Source organism: Podarcis melisellensis (genome assembly GCF_964234715.1).
Source record: "Podarcis melisellensis genome assembly, chromosome: 14".
In the NCBI taxonomy this organism is placed as follows: domain Eukaryota; kingdom Metazoa; phylum Chordata; class Lepidosauria; order Squamata; family Lacertidae; genus Podarcis; species Podarcis melisellensis.
This window is the reverse complement of record NC_138546.1, coordinates 18152100-18170765: the sequence shown is the minus strand read 5'-3', so window position 1 is coordinate 18170765 and position 18666 is coordinate 18152100. Positions and strand designations below refer to the sequence as shown.

Sequence of the window (18666 nt, the reverse complement as noted above, 5' to 3'; positions counted from 1 at the left end):
GACCACGAGGGTGGGCGCATTTGCTGATCTGGGGGCGCCGTCCGTAGCTGCTTCCGCCGGCAAGGAAGGATCAGGGAAGGCGGGCGGGGAGAGAGAGAGAAAAGCTGGTTGAATGCTCCTAGGCAGGAATGCCGTTTCTCAAACAGCAAAAGGGGAATAGGAAGTTGTTTTATGAAGCCGGCTCAGACCATTTGACCATCTACTAATCGGGTACTTTGTTCTCGCTAAAGTACTAAGTGGGTACTGTACTTTAACGGGGGTTATTCAAATACTTCCACATTAGCTGCAACACGCATCAACCCAATAAATCCCAGCGACTAAACTGCCGAACCTAGGCAATAAAAATATGTCCCAGAGGCCAGCACACCTCACTGAAATAACTGGATGCACCTTGCCTGCCCCACCCCCCCTCCGTTCCCCAGGATTAGATTGTAAGCTCCTAGCAGCAGGGAGTGATGCTCTATTTTGTAAAGCGCACTCTAACGCCAGCCTCCAGCAATTTGGCACCCGCGCAGGTGTTTCTTGCTGCAGCTCCCACGCTGGCTGTGGCTGATGGGATTTCTAGTCCAGAGGGCACCCTGTTGACAAAGGCTGATATGAAAACAAACAGCAACAAGAAGTTACTAAAGGGATGAAGCGATGGGCTATGGGACTTGCCCTCTCACACAGTTGAAACGTTCTTAGTTTATGGGATGGGTTCCTGTAGCAAATAATTAACATTGGTCTTTATAACACTAAGATATACTGCTCTCCTTCAGAACATGCTTGGAGTATTAGAACAGTAGTTCACAGGCTTTCCCTGTGGAGCACTTGAACATTGATGAGGGACTTGAAGGGCCAATTGATTTTTGTGCAAGTTGTGGCCTCAAAAATCTGTGTGGCCAATTGCTACTTTCAGTGAAGATTTTTATATGTATAAAAAAAGCCTCTGCCTTTAGCAGTGTCTCCCTCATCCTGAGAGCGGATCGTCATCCAGTGATGAACAGGGAGGGAGGCTGGGTTCATGGGTGCTGTTGGCGATCTTGCAGATAATATACAGAACATCTAATTAGAGGAGATTAAGAGGAAACACGAGGCCCGTTTGGAGAGGGGCCAGCCTCCCTTCTGTCAGTGCAGCTGCAGCCAAATACTCGCAACTTGTGAAAAAATATAATTTAGAGACTTTAGAGAAACTTTGCCCTTTAAGCTGAGGTTGTGTCCAAGAACAAGCTATTTTCCCTTGACAAAACAAACCATTATGTAGCTGGCATCACTGGCTTTCCCAGGTGCTTTCTTCATTAGCTTTCCATCCTTTAAGTGGTGAAAGGTGCTGCCTGATCACAACATTCAGTTCTATATTTCTCCCTGGACTTGAACCAAATTGGCTGAAATATTTCCCTAAAACACAGAGAGGCAACTACCAGCCCCTGGGCCAAATGAGGCCCTGCAGGGGTTGCCAGACGCTGCTCCAGCCACCAGCCAGATGGAGAATCTGTGCAGGGGAAATCAAATGCTGGACTTAAGCCTAGGTCCCAATGGGAGACCTCCAGTGGGGGGGGGGGCAGGGCGAGGGCATTTCATTTACCATTCCTTGCTCAGAAGTCATCTGGATGCCCACCATGTATTAAAATCGCAAGTGCTTTTTTTCATAAGCAGGAGCTATGTTGTCTAGGACCATCTTCATACTTGTCCCCATCCCACCCCTGTTGTTCCAACAACCCTGAACTGGCTCCAATTCAGAAGACAAACAGTGCTGTTCTACCTGCTGGAAGTTCGTAGCTCCCAGAACAGTGACCCAAGAAAAATATTGGCAGAAACATCAAGGACAGAGGGTTGTTTTTCCCTTACCCCACCTGCTCTCTGCACAACTGAACGAGTCCTGCTTAGTTCTCTTCTGGTTCCCAATCCTAACCTCTGATTCTCCAGATGTTGTGCCACCTGGATCCATCAACCTTTTAAATGTCATGGACAGGTTTAGACTGGGCACCAAGAAGGAACCATGTGATGAGCACTAGGGCACCAGTAGGTTGTATAGAGGGGCATTGGAACCTTCAATACTACGAGCTTTTGAGAGCAAACTAGACATGCATTTGGTTCAACTAAATGCAGGTGGACTCAGATAACCACTCTTGATTTTTAAAGCAGCTGAGTTTTGCCCCCCTTTCTGCCAAAAAAAACCCAACCAGTTCACCTTTTCTCTTCCAACTCTACCAATATTCACTCATCTGACCACATATGGTCACATTTCACGGGACTCCCTTGCTCCCTTGCTACTCCTCATGCCTGGAACTCTTCACCCCAAAAGGTCCACAAGACAGCCTCCCCTTTCAGATCCCTCCTTAAAAGTCCACCTCGCCCATGAACCCTTTGATTTGAATCCACAACGTTCTGTCCCAAAAGACCTGGCTAGCATCAACTGAACTGCAATGGCTTTTGGAAACCAACCTGCCAACTCTTGTGCCTCATGTGCAAACCTCCAAATGGCATTCATGAAGAGGAGTTGTGGTGGGGTTGCTCACTTCTGAAGAGCCTCAAGCACTGAAATTCCCAGTTTATGGGAAAGAAGCCAGTGCACTTGCCTGCTTGAAGGCTATCAGGCCATGGCTATCGTTTGAAAGCATATGATGTAGCAACTGCGCTGGAAGCTAAATGAGTCTTAGGGTTTGGTCAGTTCCTAGTCAGATGACTCCCTGAACACCATGATGGAAGAAAGACTATTGTTGCAGATCATCTGCTTTGAATGCAGAAGGTCCCAGGTTCAAGATCCTCAGCATCTCCAGGTAGGGCTACCTATCTGAAACCCTGGAGAGCAGATGCCCATCAGTGTAGGCACTACTGAGCTAGGTGGACCAATGAACCAGAGCTTCCTATGTTCCTAAAATCAAGCAAGCTTCACATTGGAAGAGTACATGCTCTGGGGAAATGGGACAACCAGTTGTTCTTAGCAGCAAGATTTGAGCATCTTCCAAAACTATGACCGTTGACCCATTGATCTGGACAGAGAAAACATGCGCTTTCACTCTGGGTAAACAGTATTGTGACCGATGCTTTCACAAGATGCTGACCCCTGGAGCAGGCCAGGGACAGGCGGAGTGTCACTGTGGCCGAAATCAAACAAGACAAAAAATTAGCAGGCAGAATTTGTAATGTGTCATCATCCAGCTCCCAGCCATGGCTCCTCCCTCCGACGATAGTCGCCAAAGTGGATTTTGAAGAACCATTCTGGCCAGGGGTGGTGGTGGAAGCAGAAAATCCAGCCTCCTCTAAACAGCGCCATCTGTTTTAATGCAATGTTTTAATTGATGCTTCTCTCACGCAAGCCTCTTTTGGGAGTGCTAGCCTCAAAAGCAGTATAGAAACACCTTGAATGAAATGAAGACCCAGCAAGCCACCAAGTACAATGGGCAAGGAAAGACTGGGATATCTGAAGAGGTTCCAGGTATCTCTACACAGTTCACCCTCTTGAAAACAAGGTCAACAGGCAAGAGTGCAAGTGTCCACAAGTTCATGCCATTCTGCTGGCGAATCTGCTCAGACCATGTGCCTGCAATTCGGTGAAGCACAATAGCAGGCTCTCATACAGTTATTGATATGTTTTTCTAAAGATTAAAGGGCCAGCATAATGCAATAATTAAAATGTGGGAGTGGGACTAGGTGCTAGATTAAGGTGCACACAAAAGCTAGAGTTCACTAGGGCCCACCTGAGGTCAGTCGCTCGCCTAACTTACCTCAAAAGCTTGTTGTGAATAATAAGGTAGTCCATGTAATGCCATCATGAGTCCCTTGGAAAAGCAGGCTCTGAGCAGATATGAAAAACCCTAGAGAAGCATCATTAACTATCACTGAAAGTCATGTAGCAACCCATAGAAATCACTCTTCAGGAATGTGCACAGAACCGCCTGCACAAGCTGAACATGAGTCAAGAGGGGTGATGCAGCAGCAAAAAAAAGAAAAGAAAAAGAAAAGCTAATGCTACTCTAGGCAACAGAAGTATGGGGTCCAGATTAAGGGAAGTAATAGTCCTGCTCTGTTCTGCCTTGGTCAGACCACACCTGGAATACTGTGTCCAGTTCTGGGCGCCACAATTTAAAAAGGACGTTGACAAGCTGTGTAGAGGAGGGCAACCAAGATGATCTGGAAACCAAGGAACAGTTGAGGGAATTGGGTATGTTTAGCCAAGCAAAGAGGAGACTGAGAGGAGATATGAATGCCATCTTCAAATATCCAAAGGGCTGTCACATGGAAGATGGAGCAAGCTTGTTTTCTCCTGCTCTGGAGGGTAGGACTCGAACCAATGGCTTCAAGTGACAAGAAAGGAGATTCTGACTCAACATCAGGAAGAACTTTCTAACAGTAGGAGCTGTTTGACAGTGGGATGGACTCCCTTGGGAGGCTGTAAGCAGGGGCTGGGTGGCCATCTGTCAGGTATGCTCTAGCAGAGACACCTGCATTGCAGGGGGTTGGACTAGATAACCATTAGGGATCCCTTCCAGCCCAAGACTTCCCGAAAGGCCCTGAAGATACCTAAATAGATCTCAAGCTCGTCTAAAACAACAAAGTAAGCACTTTTTTTATTTCCATTAAGCACATTTTAGTATCACAATGGAATGATGAGAAAAAACTTTTCTTTAAAAAAACCCCACGAAAACAGAGCTCTGTCTGTCTGTCTGTCCGTCTGTCTCCCCACTGATGGCAGGGGAGGCTTCAAGGCAATTAAAAACAAAAAGTTGATGGGATGTTCCCCTCCCCAACAGCCAGGTGCAGGAGGGGAGGGAGGCAGGTGGAATGATGTGAAGGTGGGAACATCTGAAGTAGTCTTTGGCGTTTCTGCCTCATGATTGATGCACAAGACCAGTCACCGGAACCTGCAAATCTGCAAATGCCACAGTATTAAGACAAAAACATCCAGCTATAGAGGAACAGCCTGCAGGTGGGCCTCGAGACACCCTGTAGGACACAGAGCTGCCGCCACAGCTCAGCTGCGAGGAGGAGCTGGAAGGGGAATGGATAAGGGTGGGGGCACAGCGTGCAACTCTCCCAGGCATGGGGGCCCACGGGGGAGGTGCTTCTGTATCCAGCCGGCCTGGTGAGACCGGGGAGCGGAGGCAGCGGCAACACGAGGAGCACAGGTCCGCTCACGACAGGGATTCAAACCAGAGTCGGTGCCAAGAACTATAGCTTCACGGTCCCAGGGGGCAAACTGTCGTTGCAGAGTCTGTAGTAGCGCAGGTCGTTGACCAGCCTGTGCACGTTCTGCGTAAATGAGGGCAGGTCCTGGAAAAGGGGTGGTGGGGAGACATGGGAGAGAAGAGATAGCCAACGGTTAGGACAACAACAACAGCAACAACAAGATTAACCAATCCTTCCAGTTCTTTGCCCCAAAGGAGTGTTGACACTAGGGTATGCAATGGCACCGACCTTGCCCAAACACTTCCAAATATCTCCTGGCTCTGTTTTCAACAATCTGGGGCCATTTTATTCAGCTAATTTCTACTAGGTTGTGTGGGTGTGAGACAGCCTGAAATGTCACCATGACGTCTTATGAAGGAAGAGCCAGGTTTTAAGGGAAATAGAAACCTTTGTAGTGAGCAGCCCCGGAACAAAAGCAATGTCACCCCCCAGAAGCTGCCTTATATCCACAATCAGGCTGTTGACCCATTTTGCTCAGTACTGTTTGCACTGGCTGGCAGCAGCTTTCCAGGGTTTCAGGCAGGAGAAACTCTCTGCATGAAGCCACGAGAAGGTGCAGTCTGACGGGACACACAGTCCCGAACCAGCCATTACTCTGAGAGCTTCCCTTCCTCTTTGAGACCTCTTTAAATGTGTAGTGCAAATGGGACCTAACACCTTAAATAATCATGGCTTCCCCCAAAGGACCCTGGGAACTGTGGCTTGTTAAGGTAGGCTATGGTAAGATGATGCTGAGCTAGATGCTGAACCACTTTGGTCTGATTCAGTTTCAGGGTCCTTCTTATGTTCTCATTCAATAATAAAACATCATAGTTCAAGGAAGTTCTATTTGGGACACGGGGGTGTATGTTGTCAGTCTGTCCGTACAGAACAACCCCACCTGAAAGCTCCAAGCCAGCCTCACCCTGTCCATTTTGAAGTTCCTTCCAAGCACGTTTTTCTGGTTGGTGTCCACACCATCGCAGCTGGCCAAGAACCCCGGGAGAAAGGCCGAGTAGAAGCTATCAAAGTCCACGGAGGCCATGTTGTAGATGGCTATGCCAATTTCCTCTTGCAAGAGGTCGTGTGATTTATGGACCAGTACCTGAAGCAGGACATTCACAAACTGGAAAAGCATGGCTGTCCGGAAGATCTTCTGTAGGGAAAGAGAACAAGGGTGTTCAGCAAGCTCCTGAGGTGCTCAGAAAAACAGCAGCTCTGGGGGATCAGTGAAGCTGCGAGGTGCTCTGCAAAGGACCACCTGATAGGCCTTGTTTCAGTGGCTCATGGCAGCTGAATTATGCCACACCTCCAGGGTCCAGTGCAGGGTTCATTCACCTCCATGGATGCAGAGGTAAGTGAAAACCCCTGGCAACTTGGCATTCACCACTCCACCAGCTGAACACACCTGCCCTAGCAAGCTTGCACAACATTTAAAACGGTTAGCTCTTGTAATAATGTGGCACTCACAATGAAAATGTGGGTAAATCTGCTATGATTAAACAATGACAAGGAGTCCTGCCACAATCCCTACAGTATGTCGAGGGGTCCAGTTTTCCTGGGTCTCTGACATGCTCATTCAATGTACCTGATCCTCTGCAAGCCACCCGCCACTGGGCATTTTGGGCAGTGGTTTTGGGAGCAGCGCATTCAACACAGGCATTAGAAAAAAGCTGTTGCCGTTTCCCTCTCCAAGTTGAAGGAGAATTAGTTTCCTTGTTCTGCCTGAGCGAAATTCTTGTTCCTCTCTGCACTGGCCAATTTAATTTATGACACAAGCCAGGCCTATGCTCTTCCAACACGTAAGCAACAGCAACTCCAGCGAGGAGAGCACCCGAGTGTATGGACCACTAGGGGGCAATAAAGCAGGAAGAACCAGAGTTGCTAGCCTTCTGAACTGTCCCTCTTCTGCCAGAGCTTTGTGTAAGCAAGATACAGAATGTACTGTTGTATCCATTAGAAAGCAGGGAACTTACCTTGTGATACAGCTTCTGCTTTGTGTTCAGAGTCTCCAAATAGAACAAGTTCTGTTTAAAAAGGTGTATGTCAGGCTGCAGGAAGGATTGGCCAAATGCCTATAGAACAGGGAAAAAAGCCTATCAGGACAACAGACATTGAAGGAAGTAACCAAAAACTAGAAGCTCTTTGAATAGCCGTTGGACCAGTGACAAGGAATCTGATATTGTCTACCCTCCATCATCCCTGCCCATTGGCCACACTGGTTGCGGCTGATGAGAGGAAGAGTCTTAGTTCGACCACATCTGGACGGCTCCAAGACCGGCTACCTCTATATTGGATAGCGATGTGTCAGGGATGTTTTCTTGTTGTAAAATCTCACTTCCTTGAGACTGTCTCGCATCAGGTTATGAAATGAAGCAGGAATGGTTGGGATTCAGTGGCCCTCCTCCAAACACAGACTGAGGCTTTGAAGGAAACAGGGCCAGGCAAGGAGCTTTTCCTACTTCTCAGGGAGTTAAACAAGAATTTGAGAATGGCCAAATAGACTAGAGACTGGACTTTGACCATGGCGGCAGCAGCAAGCAGACAACTCCCCAGCAGGATGCAGACATCCTGGGCCATGCAGAACATTCAGAGAGCACGAAGCAGAAGCGCCTCTCCCAAAGAGCATGAGCCAACTGGAAGGCCAACAGCCAGAAGCACTTGGCTAAAGTCAGCCACTACTGAGCTGTCAGCTCTTTAGCAATCTTCTGCTTACAAATTACCAGTGCTCAGCACTTGGAATGAGAAGGGAACCTGAGCAGAGGAGTTGCCTGGAATGGCCCCAAACAACTAACAGGCTCTCAGTAGACAACAGGATTAGGAACAAGTGTGGGTACAGAAGGAACAACAGTGTATGGAGAAGAAACTTCTCCAGTGGGTTCAGTGAGTAACTCCAGGGTTCAGGTGAGGCCTCCACAATAGCTACTTGGTAAAGCAGATGCTAGAGATTTGCGTGAACATCCAGACCAAGGAGGTAACTCGCTTTTCTTAAAATAACACAGGCCGTTCCAATCACATCACCATCCTCCACACCTCTATGAACTCGCAAAGTTAAAATATGCAGTTGTACTAAGCACTGCCTCTTTCGAAAAGGTCTTGAGCCTTCAAAGTGTACAAAGAACACAATGCAAATCAAGTAGGTCCTTCCCTTAATGTGTCAGGACAGCACTTGGACTCATGGGAAAGCCAGGGACTGTTGTGTTCTTGCAGCCGGTAAGCCGTTTTAACTATTTTGCTGTATTGGAACAGAGCCCCATTTCGCAGTGTTACCCGTTTCCTACAGTTGCCAGCCAGAAGCATCTGGGCCCTCACAAGCAAGGAAGCGACAACACCAGCTGACTCACTCACCTGCATAATGGCGCTGAACTGTGCTTCGTTCTCCATCTGCTCGTCAGCTACGCCTCTCTGGACACTCGCCAGAATGCTGGACTTGAAAAAGTACCGCCAGTTGTGATGAAGGACCCGGAAAAGCAGCTCAAACAGTTCAGCTTTCACATCGGGAGAGGATCGCTTGGGGACAAAGGGAAAGCACGCAGGAAGTCACCACACGCCCATCGCCAGAACGGCTCTCATTACCAGCACAGCCCAAGGCGGATGGTCAGAGAGGGAGGCGTTTGCTATGCAGCAGAAGAAGGCAGCAGTCATGGGTTAGTGCTGCAGTTGCACACCCTTTAAGCACTGGCCCTCTCGAAAATAAAATTTTAAAGAAAGTAAGATGACCATCTGATTTTCAATCCATATTCCACCCAATGAAAGTTTAAAGGCAGCTTATTTCCATGCAGTATTCAGTCCTCTTCTTTCCACAGGGAAGCAAAATAATAAACAGTGCCATTGCTTTCCTGACAATTTTAATTCCCGCGGATAGTTTGGCTGCTGCCTACCTCCTCCCTGCCATTGGTCTCACCATGTGTGAACAAAGCACCCGAGGACAGATCACTTGGCAGTGCCTGAAAAATGGATCCTTTTTAAAGGAGTCTATTTGTGCATCTGACTGCAAACCACCAAGCGGTGTACATCTGTTACAGAGAAGCCCTAAGGGCTTCTCAGGGGTATGGCTCCACTGCTGTCCCATGATTCGGACCCTGCAAGAGCTTCTGCCTTGCCCCATCCCCTTCTGTCTCTCGCCCAGCCCCAGGATGGCCCTACCTCCGCAACGATTGGGTAGACTTGCTCCATGCAGAGTGAGATGATGTTGGGTAAGAAAGGCTTGAAGACTTGGCCTGGCTCTTGCACCACCACCTGAAGGATCCTCAGAAATTTCTCTACCACTCGGCACCCGGTGCTCCCGTCATGGAGGATGCTCTCGGCCAGCTGCTCTCTAAGGGCACAACACAAAAAAACAATTAAGCTTTCAGGAAGACTTGGGTCTAGCTGTAGAGCATTTGTTTACAGGCAGTAAATGCATAGAGACTTCCCCGTCCCCTCTGAAATCTGAGCTACATACCAGTCTCAAAAGCGAGCTCCATCCTATTATTACATATTCATGTTCTGTGTCAAAGAAACAGCAGCAAAAGATTAGCGGCAGAAAGTTGAGTGGGTTACCTGGTGAACATGTTGAGGAACGTCTGTATGACCTGCTCGGTGAAAGGCACACCCATCTGCACCCTCAGCCCTTGAAAGAGGGTGAGGAAGAAGCTCAGCATTTCATCTGTCACATCTGGAAATGGGAAGGCGGAGGAGCCAAAAAGGAAAGCGTTAACAAAAAAAGCATTGTTTTGACATGTGACTGTTCTTGGGCAGGAGCCACCTTTGCTATTTGACACTGGACTGGCAAAGTGAATCCTCCCCTGGCACCCACTGCACAGCTAATGTCAAAGGCTTGACATCTTAGCCCTCAACCAGCAGGTTCGAGAAATGGACAGCTAAGCACCTGGTGACAAGGCTCTGAGTGTTATCAGTGTAATAGCATGTACAGTGGTACCTCGGGTTAAGTACTTAATTCGTTCCAGAGGTCCGTACTTAACCTGAAACTGTTCTTAACCTGAAGCACTTTAGCTAATGGGGCCTCCTGCTGCTGCTGACGTGCCGCCGGAGCACGATTTCTGTTCTCATCCTGAAGCCAAGTTCTTAACCTGAAGCACTATTTCTGAGTTAGTCGAGTCTGTAACCTGAAGCGTATGTAGCCTGAAGCGTATGTAACCCAAGGTACCACTGTACAGCCCCACAGTCAATGGCAAGGCACTGGATTAGTGCACAGAATGGTTTAGATTGAACTCTAGTGGCTGTCTGCGGAAATGCAGGACTGTAAAAAAAAAAAAATCTCTGACACCTGACCCTAAACTCTGTTAGAGGGTGGCCTATATACATATAGAAAATAAAAAACCAATAAAATAAAACAAATACTTGAAATGAACAGTAAGCTCTAGCGAACAACCATACTTAGTGTTACAGTTGTGCACCTACTCAAAAAGAAGTCATACTGAACTCAGGGAGGGCTCACACCCATTACTCACTTTGACATTGACAGTCAAATTTTTGTCATGTTTACAGGTATTTGTGATTTTAGATGCTTTGCTCCTCTTGCGGGCTCACACCCTTGCTCTAGGTTGATTTTTAGCACCAATGTTGGACCACAGTTTAGGGTTGGATGCGAGGTTTTGTGTGACAGCAATTAACTTGCTCAGCCACTATGAAACATTTTATACACTTTTTAGTTTTTTGTACCATTTGGTATAGTACTGCCATGCAGTGGTTGCTGCTTAGCTTGGTGCTGATATATGATTGTAATGGAATGTTTATTTGTCCTTAATTGATCCGTTTTAACAATCAATAGCTTGTTTTATTATCATTTTTAAATATTACAACATACAGATAAATCAAGCTATTTATTTGATGGTCATATGTTTGAAATGACAGAATTTTTGATTGCTATTGTAATGAAGCGTTGTATTTGTATTTTTGTTACTGCATAACATTAATTTGGCATTAATCAGCATAATATTCTCAACACAAGTGTGGGTGTGGGTAGGGGGGGCAGGAATTAATGTGGCGCCGGCAGCGCCTGTACGACCATGGCAGCCCGATGGGACTGCTTGCCATGTACAGGTGAGAGCTCCTGAATGACCCACACCTGGAAAGGCTGCCCTGTGGTTATACCTGACTGATGAATGAAAGCTGGGAAGAGGGCTAGCGAGACCTGCACAGACTCCTGTAGTGACTGGTAGCAGAGCTGGCGGGACTTGGTGGCTTCCCCAGAGATGCTTTCCACGATATCTTCCAAGACGCTGAGAGTCTGATGGATAACTGTCTTGGCTGCAAAATCAAGAGAGGACATTCAAACCATCAGCCCAGGGCACCAGTGGTGGTGAAAATAGATAAAAGTTAAGAGGTGGTAGCCTGAAATTCCCAAACCATTTGCTGTGAGAAAATGGCTAGGTTTTCCATGGGAAATTCCCAAGACACCCATCCCAGAGGTGCATCTCTGTAAGATTCCCTACGCTGTCCTTGCCTCCTCCTAAACAGCTTCTACTGAGAATGGGTCAGTCTGTCCTGTCTCTGAAGAGATGCAGCATAATCACCAGAGTTGTGCAGCCTGTCTGGGCAAATACAGGATCCCAAACCAAATTGGGCCAATCCAGGATTTGTCTAGGCAGCCCCAAACTGCTCCAGGTTGGATCCATCTGAAGTGATCCAGGGCTGCCAAACAAGGAAGCAGCTGGTTGGTGGAAAAGGGAGGCGGAAATGATGGCGGTAGAGACATTGCCTCCTTATTCCCTCCCCACACCGATCAAGTGTTTAATTAGGCTTTAAACCCCTGATTAAACATGCGCTTGCAAAAGTGCCTAAATCCTTTCCTTCTCCCCCTCCACCACCAACCACAGGTTGAATTAGGATTTAAAACCTTAATTGAAGTGCTGCACAAGGTCTCCCTCATTGGGTTTGGGTAAGTGGGGAGCCGCTGCAGTACACACTGCTTCCTGCCAAACAGCTGTTGAAGGGGTAGCATAGCATCAGCGAGAGCTCCCACATGCCATTTTGGAGCCCTTGGAGTATTTTTTTCCTGGACTTTTGGCTCACTGACATCCTTTTCAGGCTCTGAGGAATGTTTCCTTGCAAGCCACAAGGACTTTCCAGCTGTCTCTTGCCATTTCAGGTTAGGAATTGACTGCCTGGTGCCACATGTATACAAAGTCACATACAAGTGGGGGGATGACTGTATTTATATAGTACCATTAGTGAACACAACACTTTACAGAGTACGAGAGATGCATTTGTCTAAACCTCGCAACCCCCAGCACCAATCCCCTTATTTTCCCCAGAAGGACCAGCTGGAAGGGAAACAAAACTGATAGCAACCTCTCCTGGGCTTAGGGGGACTTCAAGATCTCAATGTTACTCACAGCTATAAGTAAGGGTTAATTGCCAATGGACCATTGGGAACTGAGACATCAGTTATGCAAAGCTGCTATGTGAATACTTTGGCCAGAATGTCAGAGAGGTTTACTGATCCTTCTGTTCCGACTGTGCTAGCAGTTACTCTGCCGTTGCTAACAAGGCCTGTACTGGGGGAACTTACTATCGTCCTGCTGTATTTTCCTCTGGGGCAAGATGGCACTGGATTTCAGGCTGCGGTAATCCCTGGTAAGGGCGGAGATTAGGCTAGCATGGTTATTCGAGCGAATGGCCCACTGCTGTTCACTTTCTGGGAGGTTTGGCCATGGCAGCAGCAGGATATTTGAGAGCGCTCGGCACACGAGTATCTGAGCCTGCGGAGAATAAGAGAGATCAAACAAAAAGAAAAGAAAAGAGGTAAGGAGGGAGAGAGAGGAGGAGGAGCTGAGGAAACACAATCAGCAGCTCTGAAAGGGAAAAGGATGCTGGTGTCCAACCATTTAGATGGGGTTGCCTAGACACTACACTGCACAGACATGCCAAGAGCAGAGCCAAAGAGCTTAGAGTCAACAGGCTTACTGAGCACGAAAAAGAAGAGGAGTTTGGATTTGATATCCCATTTTATCACTACCCTAAGGAGTCTCAAAGCGGCTAACAATCTCCTTTCCTTTCCTCCCCCACAACAAACACTCTTTGAGTGAGACTGAGATACTTCAGAGAAGTGTGACTAGCCCAAGATCACCCAGCAGCTGCAGGTGAAGGAGCGGGGAAGCGAATCCGGCTCACCAGATTACGAGTCTACCGCTCTTAACCACTACACCACACTGGCTCTAAGCAAAACACACGTGCGTGGTTCATATGCATGCTGCTCCTCTCCCCTCTCTTTATTGGAAGCAGCTGTGAGATTGGAAGCAGGCCACTTCTAAGCTACCCAGAATTACTTCTTGTGTCTGAACCATCTACAGTCAACGGACGTGCAGTGGGGTTGCTCCACTATCCAAGCCAATACAATGGCAGCTCCCTCACTAAGTCCCACCGTACCTTATCAGGGAGGCGCTGAGCAGAAGTATCTGTGATCCTGTTGAACATTTTCTGGACAGCTGGGATGCTGATAAGAAACACGGGCCGTACTGTGGTGGCCAAGGAGACGAGCAGGTGGCAGGAGGACAACAGTAACTTCTCTTGTACCTGAGCAGGGGGGGGGGGGCAGGAGGACAGAGATCTTCAGTCTCTTTTGTAACTGAATCAACAGAAGGGTTTGATCCAGAAGATTCAGAAACGGTACATAAGAGTGAACAGGTTTGTTGTGGCTACTACTCCACGGAGGGGCAGCTGAAGGACATGCACTGGTCTTCTGGAACCTCTTCAATAGCTTATGAATGGGGAGCCAACCAGCAATAACAATAACCTAGCCAGAATACTGCTTACGCTGCTCTTTCAGCCCATGATTACAAGAGGCAGCAAGAAGTTTAAGACCTCTCAGGAGTTCTGAGGGAGAGCCATTTATCAAAAAGCTAAGCCAGCCTCCCCAATTGGTGACAAGGAAGACAAAAGACAGGAGCAGCCAGAAGCCAACCTGAAAAGTTTTGGAGAGGACTGCAGCTCAACCACTGCTCCAAACAGCACAGGATGGACAGAGGAGAACCAGGCTGGAGGCAAAGTTCTCATGCTCCGGTTCTGTTTTTTTGAATGGTGATTTCTAGTCTTTTGTTCTCCTGAGCGCTCTCTTTGAAAGATCACCTTCCACCCAAGAAAGGGAAGCTCATACTGCTGCAAAATGGTAGCTCAACCCAGCAGCAGTTCACTACTGACAGTTCAAATGAGGCAGCTTCCCCTTATACACATTGACCAATAATTTACGTCCCCTGCACAAGAATGGCCACCTTGCCCAACAAAAGAGGGATAGTTTCAAGGCTTGGTTTTGTACACAATGGCTGATGCCTCTGGGTCATGCATGGTACCTTAGAACTGATTAGTGGAGTGATTGCTTCCAGGGCAGTAGAGACGAGGGAGACAAATTGTGTGGGGTTTTGCCGATGAACTTCACTGTAGAACTGTGCTAGCCAGTGACAGTAAGCCTGCAGGGCTGCAAGGGATTGTGCATGCCTAGAGAAACAGAGAGACAGAATCTCAAATGCAAGCTGAAGGGAATAGAAGTACACAAGACCAATAAGCTTCAGGTCTACTCATTTCCAGTTGTGTATCTGATTTGAACCCTGGCTTCCTAGGTCTAACATGCTAATCCAGCCTTTCTCAACCTGGGTCCCCAGATGTTGTTGGACTACAACTCCCATCATCCCTGACCACTAGTCAACCCAAGGCTGAGAAAGGCTGCTTTAACCACTACATCATGCGGGCTCTGCAAAACTGGTTGGCTGGGCTCAGGTCATAGCAGTCCATGACATCATTTGGCTAGGGCAGTTGTATCATGAGGGAGTGAGCAACACAGAGGAAAGGATATGAGACACATGAGCTGGGCCTATGGAGTCAAGGAGTGAAAACATCTGACATTCCTAGCAATGCCATAATCTATTAAAAGGACTGTTGACAAGCTGCTACAGAAGCTGCACAGACCACAGTGGCACTCTGACCGTGCAACTCCCTCCCACAGGACATGGAGAAGGAAAACTTTGGGCACATTGTTTAGCCTTGGATAAGGAGGATCGCCAGCTGGGAAGGGACGTCTGGTGGGGCTGGGCTGTGGTCATTCAGACTCTGCTGGGTCCCTCTGATTTCCTGTGCAGGAAAGATCTTTCACAACCCCCATCACTATCAACGACTGCAGGGTGAAGAACTCTACAGAGTTCCCTTGCATAGGAACAAAACATGTCTTTCGGCTTCAGTAAGGAACCAGACTTCAAGTGAGCATTTCTAAAACACTTTCCAACACTGCATTTTTTATTATTATATCATACTCACACATCAATAAGGTCAGGTTTCAGGACAGATGGCACAGCAGTTTCAATATTGTAGAGTTTAATCTGGGACCCATATAGAGTTACCTTGACCAGTCTGTGGGAGGAGATAAGAGGCAAGGAAATGAGGAAAAGTGGGATTCAATAATATACAGGATCCTCTGCTATCTTTGAACATAAACCCTGCTTTAGGTTGGATGCACAGAATCTATGCACAGAAGGGAAAGGAAGGGAACGTGTGTCCCATTTTGCCCATTTGTAAGTAATGCTGGTGGAAGACATTCTGGGGCCTGAGGTTGTGTTCAATTGCTTTTAGCAATTAAAAAAAATGATTTTCAGGTTTATATATTTCACTAATACAATCATTTTAACATTTCAAAACTTGACTTCCTTTCCCCTCTTTCTGCTGTTCCTTAATTTTTTAAAAATATCTTCTGCATATCCAAATTAACTTAATCTGCTCATTTATTCATCTACTTTAAATATATACTCTTATGAAACTGCAGGTTATTACACTAATCCTGCCAATGTTCTTATCTGTTTACAATTTATCTGTAAATATTCAATAAACCACTTCCATTCTTTTATAAAAAGTTTGTTATCTTGATTTCTTATTCTTCCGGTAAGTTTCGCCATTTTTCTACCCCTTCTTCCTTTGCTGGGACTTCTGCTTCTTTCCATTTTGGGGCGAGTAACATTCTTGCCACCGTAGTAGCATACATGAATAAGTTTCTATGCAGTTTAGGTAGTTGTGTTCCTATAATTCCCAAAAGAAAAGCTTCTGGGTTTGTTTTTACAAATGTTTATTTTTTTCCAGCTTCTTGTTGTTAGCTACTTTGAGCTATTCAAAGGCAAAGTAGGCCATCCTTTTTGGATACAGTCCTTCAGAACAAATAAGGAATCTGAAGACATCTGATATGGAAAGTTCTAACCCTCATCCAGCCTGCCAAACCTTACAAGTGGTATGTTCTACTGGAGGGGTGGGGGGCTGGATCTGACAGGTGGGCAACATCATGGCATCCCCATCTGCTGTCGGTGACTTTGACAGGTGGGCAGGACCAAACCCGGCATACCTGCGTTTAGTGCTGAATGTAAATATTGCTTGCTGCAGGTACAGATTTACCTTGGATTGCATTTCACAGCAAATTTACAAAGGTGCCAGATGCAAATCCCAGTTGCAGATAAACAACCAGAGGTGAACTTTCTGGCTCATTAGTCCTTTGCAGCTGGCTTTGCCTGAGGTCATATCACATCAGTGTGGGACAGATGAGGAAGTAGGGCTTTCTGGGTCAAATCAGGAGCCTTGCCTGCTTTGGCCCACAGGTAAGAGGCTTGCATGCCTGTCTTACCACTTCCACTGTCACTGCCAGTCAGTGAAGGCAATACTGAGCAAGACAGACCAGTGGCCTGATTTGGTATAAAGCTTCTTTCTATTTTCCCCATTGGAAGCACAACACCCACAATCACGGCTGCATATTGTAATCACTGGTGTTTATATTTTGGTGCTATAATGGGATTGCTTTATAGTGTATTTGAATTATGGTGGATTTTTAAAAATTTTCAGCATTTTAACAAAGCTGTGCTATTGATTTCCATGTTTTATTTATTTATTTTATCTATTTAACTGCATTTATATGCTGCTTAATCATTAGCATTTTTAAGCAGTGTGTGTAAACTGCTCAGGAGTCACCTTGGCATTTGGCAGCATAAAGAACAGCAGGATTCTCTTAGGACTGCACGTAAAGACCTACAAAAGGCATATCATAAAGACAGACAGCGGCTGGAGCTGAAATGCCAGCAGCTATGAGCAGGCCTGTCCCAGAATCCAACTCTACAAGAGGGTCACGCTGCCTACCTCTCCACTACAGTATGAGCATCGCTGAACCTCGCGGCAAACATGTCCCCCGTGAAGTACTCGGCTAACCGACCAACCGCTTGGAGCAAGGAGCTGAGGTCGCGCAAGGAGCAGTGTAAGCGCCGACAGTCGTTCTCTGCAGTGATGTTCAGCCTGTGACCTGAAAGGACAGCATGAGCCAGTGGGAATAAAAATGCAAGGAGAAACCGGAATGCAAGTGCTTCTGCTAATAGGGACAAATTACTGCCCATTAAGGTGATTTAAAGAAATGGCTGTCTCCTGCACAAACTCTTCATAGAATTCAAATACAAAGATTGTCCGAAGCCATAACCTTGTAACACACAAGGCACTCATAGGAGAAATCTAATTATGCAGATAGCTTGCCAGGAAATGAAACATTTACCGTAATTACATTACATGCATTTGCTCTGCATTAGCTGTCTTGCAGGTCACAGTTCAAGCACCGAATGCAAGCAAGATTGCTAAATTAGGCAGCTTAGAAAGGGGCATTGTTAAAGAGGACATTGGGGTTTTAATCTTTACTAATTATTTGCAGCTCTTGTCCTCCCAAAAGGCTAATATATTTTTCAGAACAGGGTGGCCCCGCTTTATCACACAAGCAACAACAGGGACCCAGACAGCAGAAGTTTAATTGGAGATAGAAAATCCTGATTGGTTCAAGGGGGTGGGCTCTAGACAACTGCAACATAGAGAAGCTGCGTGTTTCTAATATCCGCTGCTGAAGAGCACACCCACAAGAAAACACACTGGGATTTAGTACTTCCAGTTTAACAGGAGTCAAAGCAATCTTAATTTTGTGGCCAGAGGTGCCATCTTCTTAACAGACACCGGCACCCTCAATCCTCTTAAGAAGATGGCACCTCTGGCCACAAAAGTAAGATTGCTTTGACTCCTGCTATTTAACTGGAAGTACTAAATCCCAGTGTGTTTTCTTGTGGGTGTGCTCTTCAGCAGCAGATATACTTTGGTGGGGAAGGAGTCGAAACTGCCCCAGCCCCTAGGAGTTGGCGTGCCTGTTGTGGGCGGTTACCAGCCATTTTGACCTTGAACATGCCTAGACTACGGTAAAACGCTCTACACAGGGCTGCCTTTCAGTCTGTGCAGAATGTGGCAGCCAGATTCCTAACTTGTCTGGGTGTTCTAATCTTCTCTCAGGCCTCTCCTGCATTAGTTTCAGAGGTTCTTGGTCTGTTGCCGGCCCAAATTCAAACTGTCAGTTTGACCTTGAACATCTAAGGATCCAAAAAGCAGCCCATCTCCAAATATACCTTTCTGTACCTTAACATGTTCAGCAGAAGGCCTTCCACAGAATACCCTCACCATCTGAGGAGAGGTGGTTGGTTGGCAGGCAGAGGGCTTTCCCAGTGGTGGCACCCCAACAGCCTCACCCTAAAG

General features: G+C 46.9%; 1 protein-coding gene across 2 annotated transcripts in view; it reads right to left on the bottom strand.

Annotated features, from left to right (window-relative positions):
* Positions 1 to 4525: 4525 nt before the first annotated feature.
* XPO6 (exportin 6) overlaps positions 4526 to 18666 on the bottom strand; it is a 42280-nt gene continuing 28139 nt past the window's right edge. For both annotated transcript variants that reach the window (XM_081887958.1, XM_081887959.1), the window contains 12 exons: positions 17251 to 17410; positions 15400 to 15492; positions 14442 to 14586; positions 13522 to 13668; positions 12665 to 12854; positions 11245 to 11400; positions 9691 to 9805; positions 9295 to 9466; positions 8497 to 8658; positions 7125 to 7223; positions 6074 to 6304; positions 4526 to 5253 (listed from right to left, as the gene is read on the bottom strand). In XM_081887958.1, coding sequence (XP_081744084.1) covers positions 5152 to 5253; positions 6074 to 6304; positions 7125 to 7223; positions 8497 to 8658; positions 9295 to 9466; positions 9691 to 9805; positions 11245 to 11400; positions 12665 to 12854; positions 13522 to 13668; positions 14442 to 14586; positions 15400 to 15492; positions 17251 to 17410 — 1772 coding nt within the window. In that variant the 3' untranslated portion in view covers positions 4526 to 5151. The remainder of the gene's footprint in view (positions 5254 to 6073; positions 6305 to 7124; positions 7224 to 8496; positions 8659 to 9294; positions 9467 to 9690; positions 9806 to 11244; positions 11401 to 12664; positions 12855 to 13521; positions 13669 to 14441; positions 14587 to 15399; positions 15493 to 17250; positions 17411 to 18666) is intronic.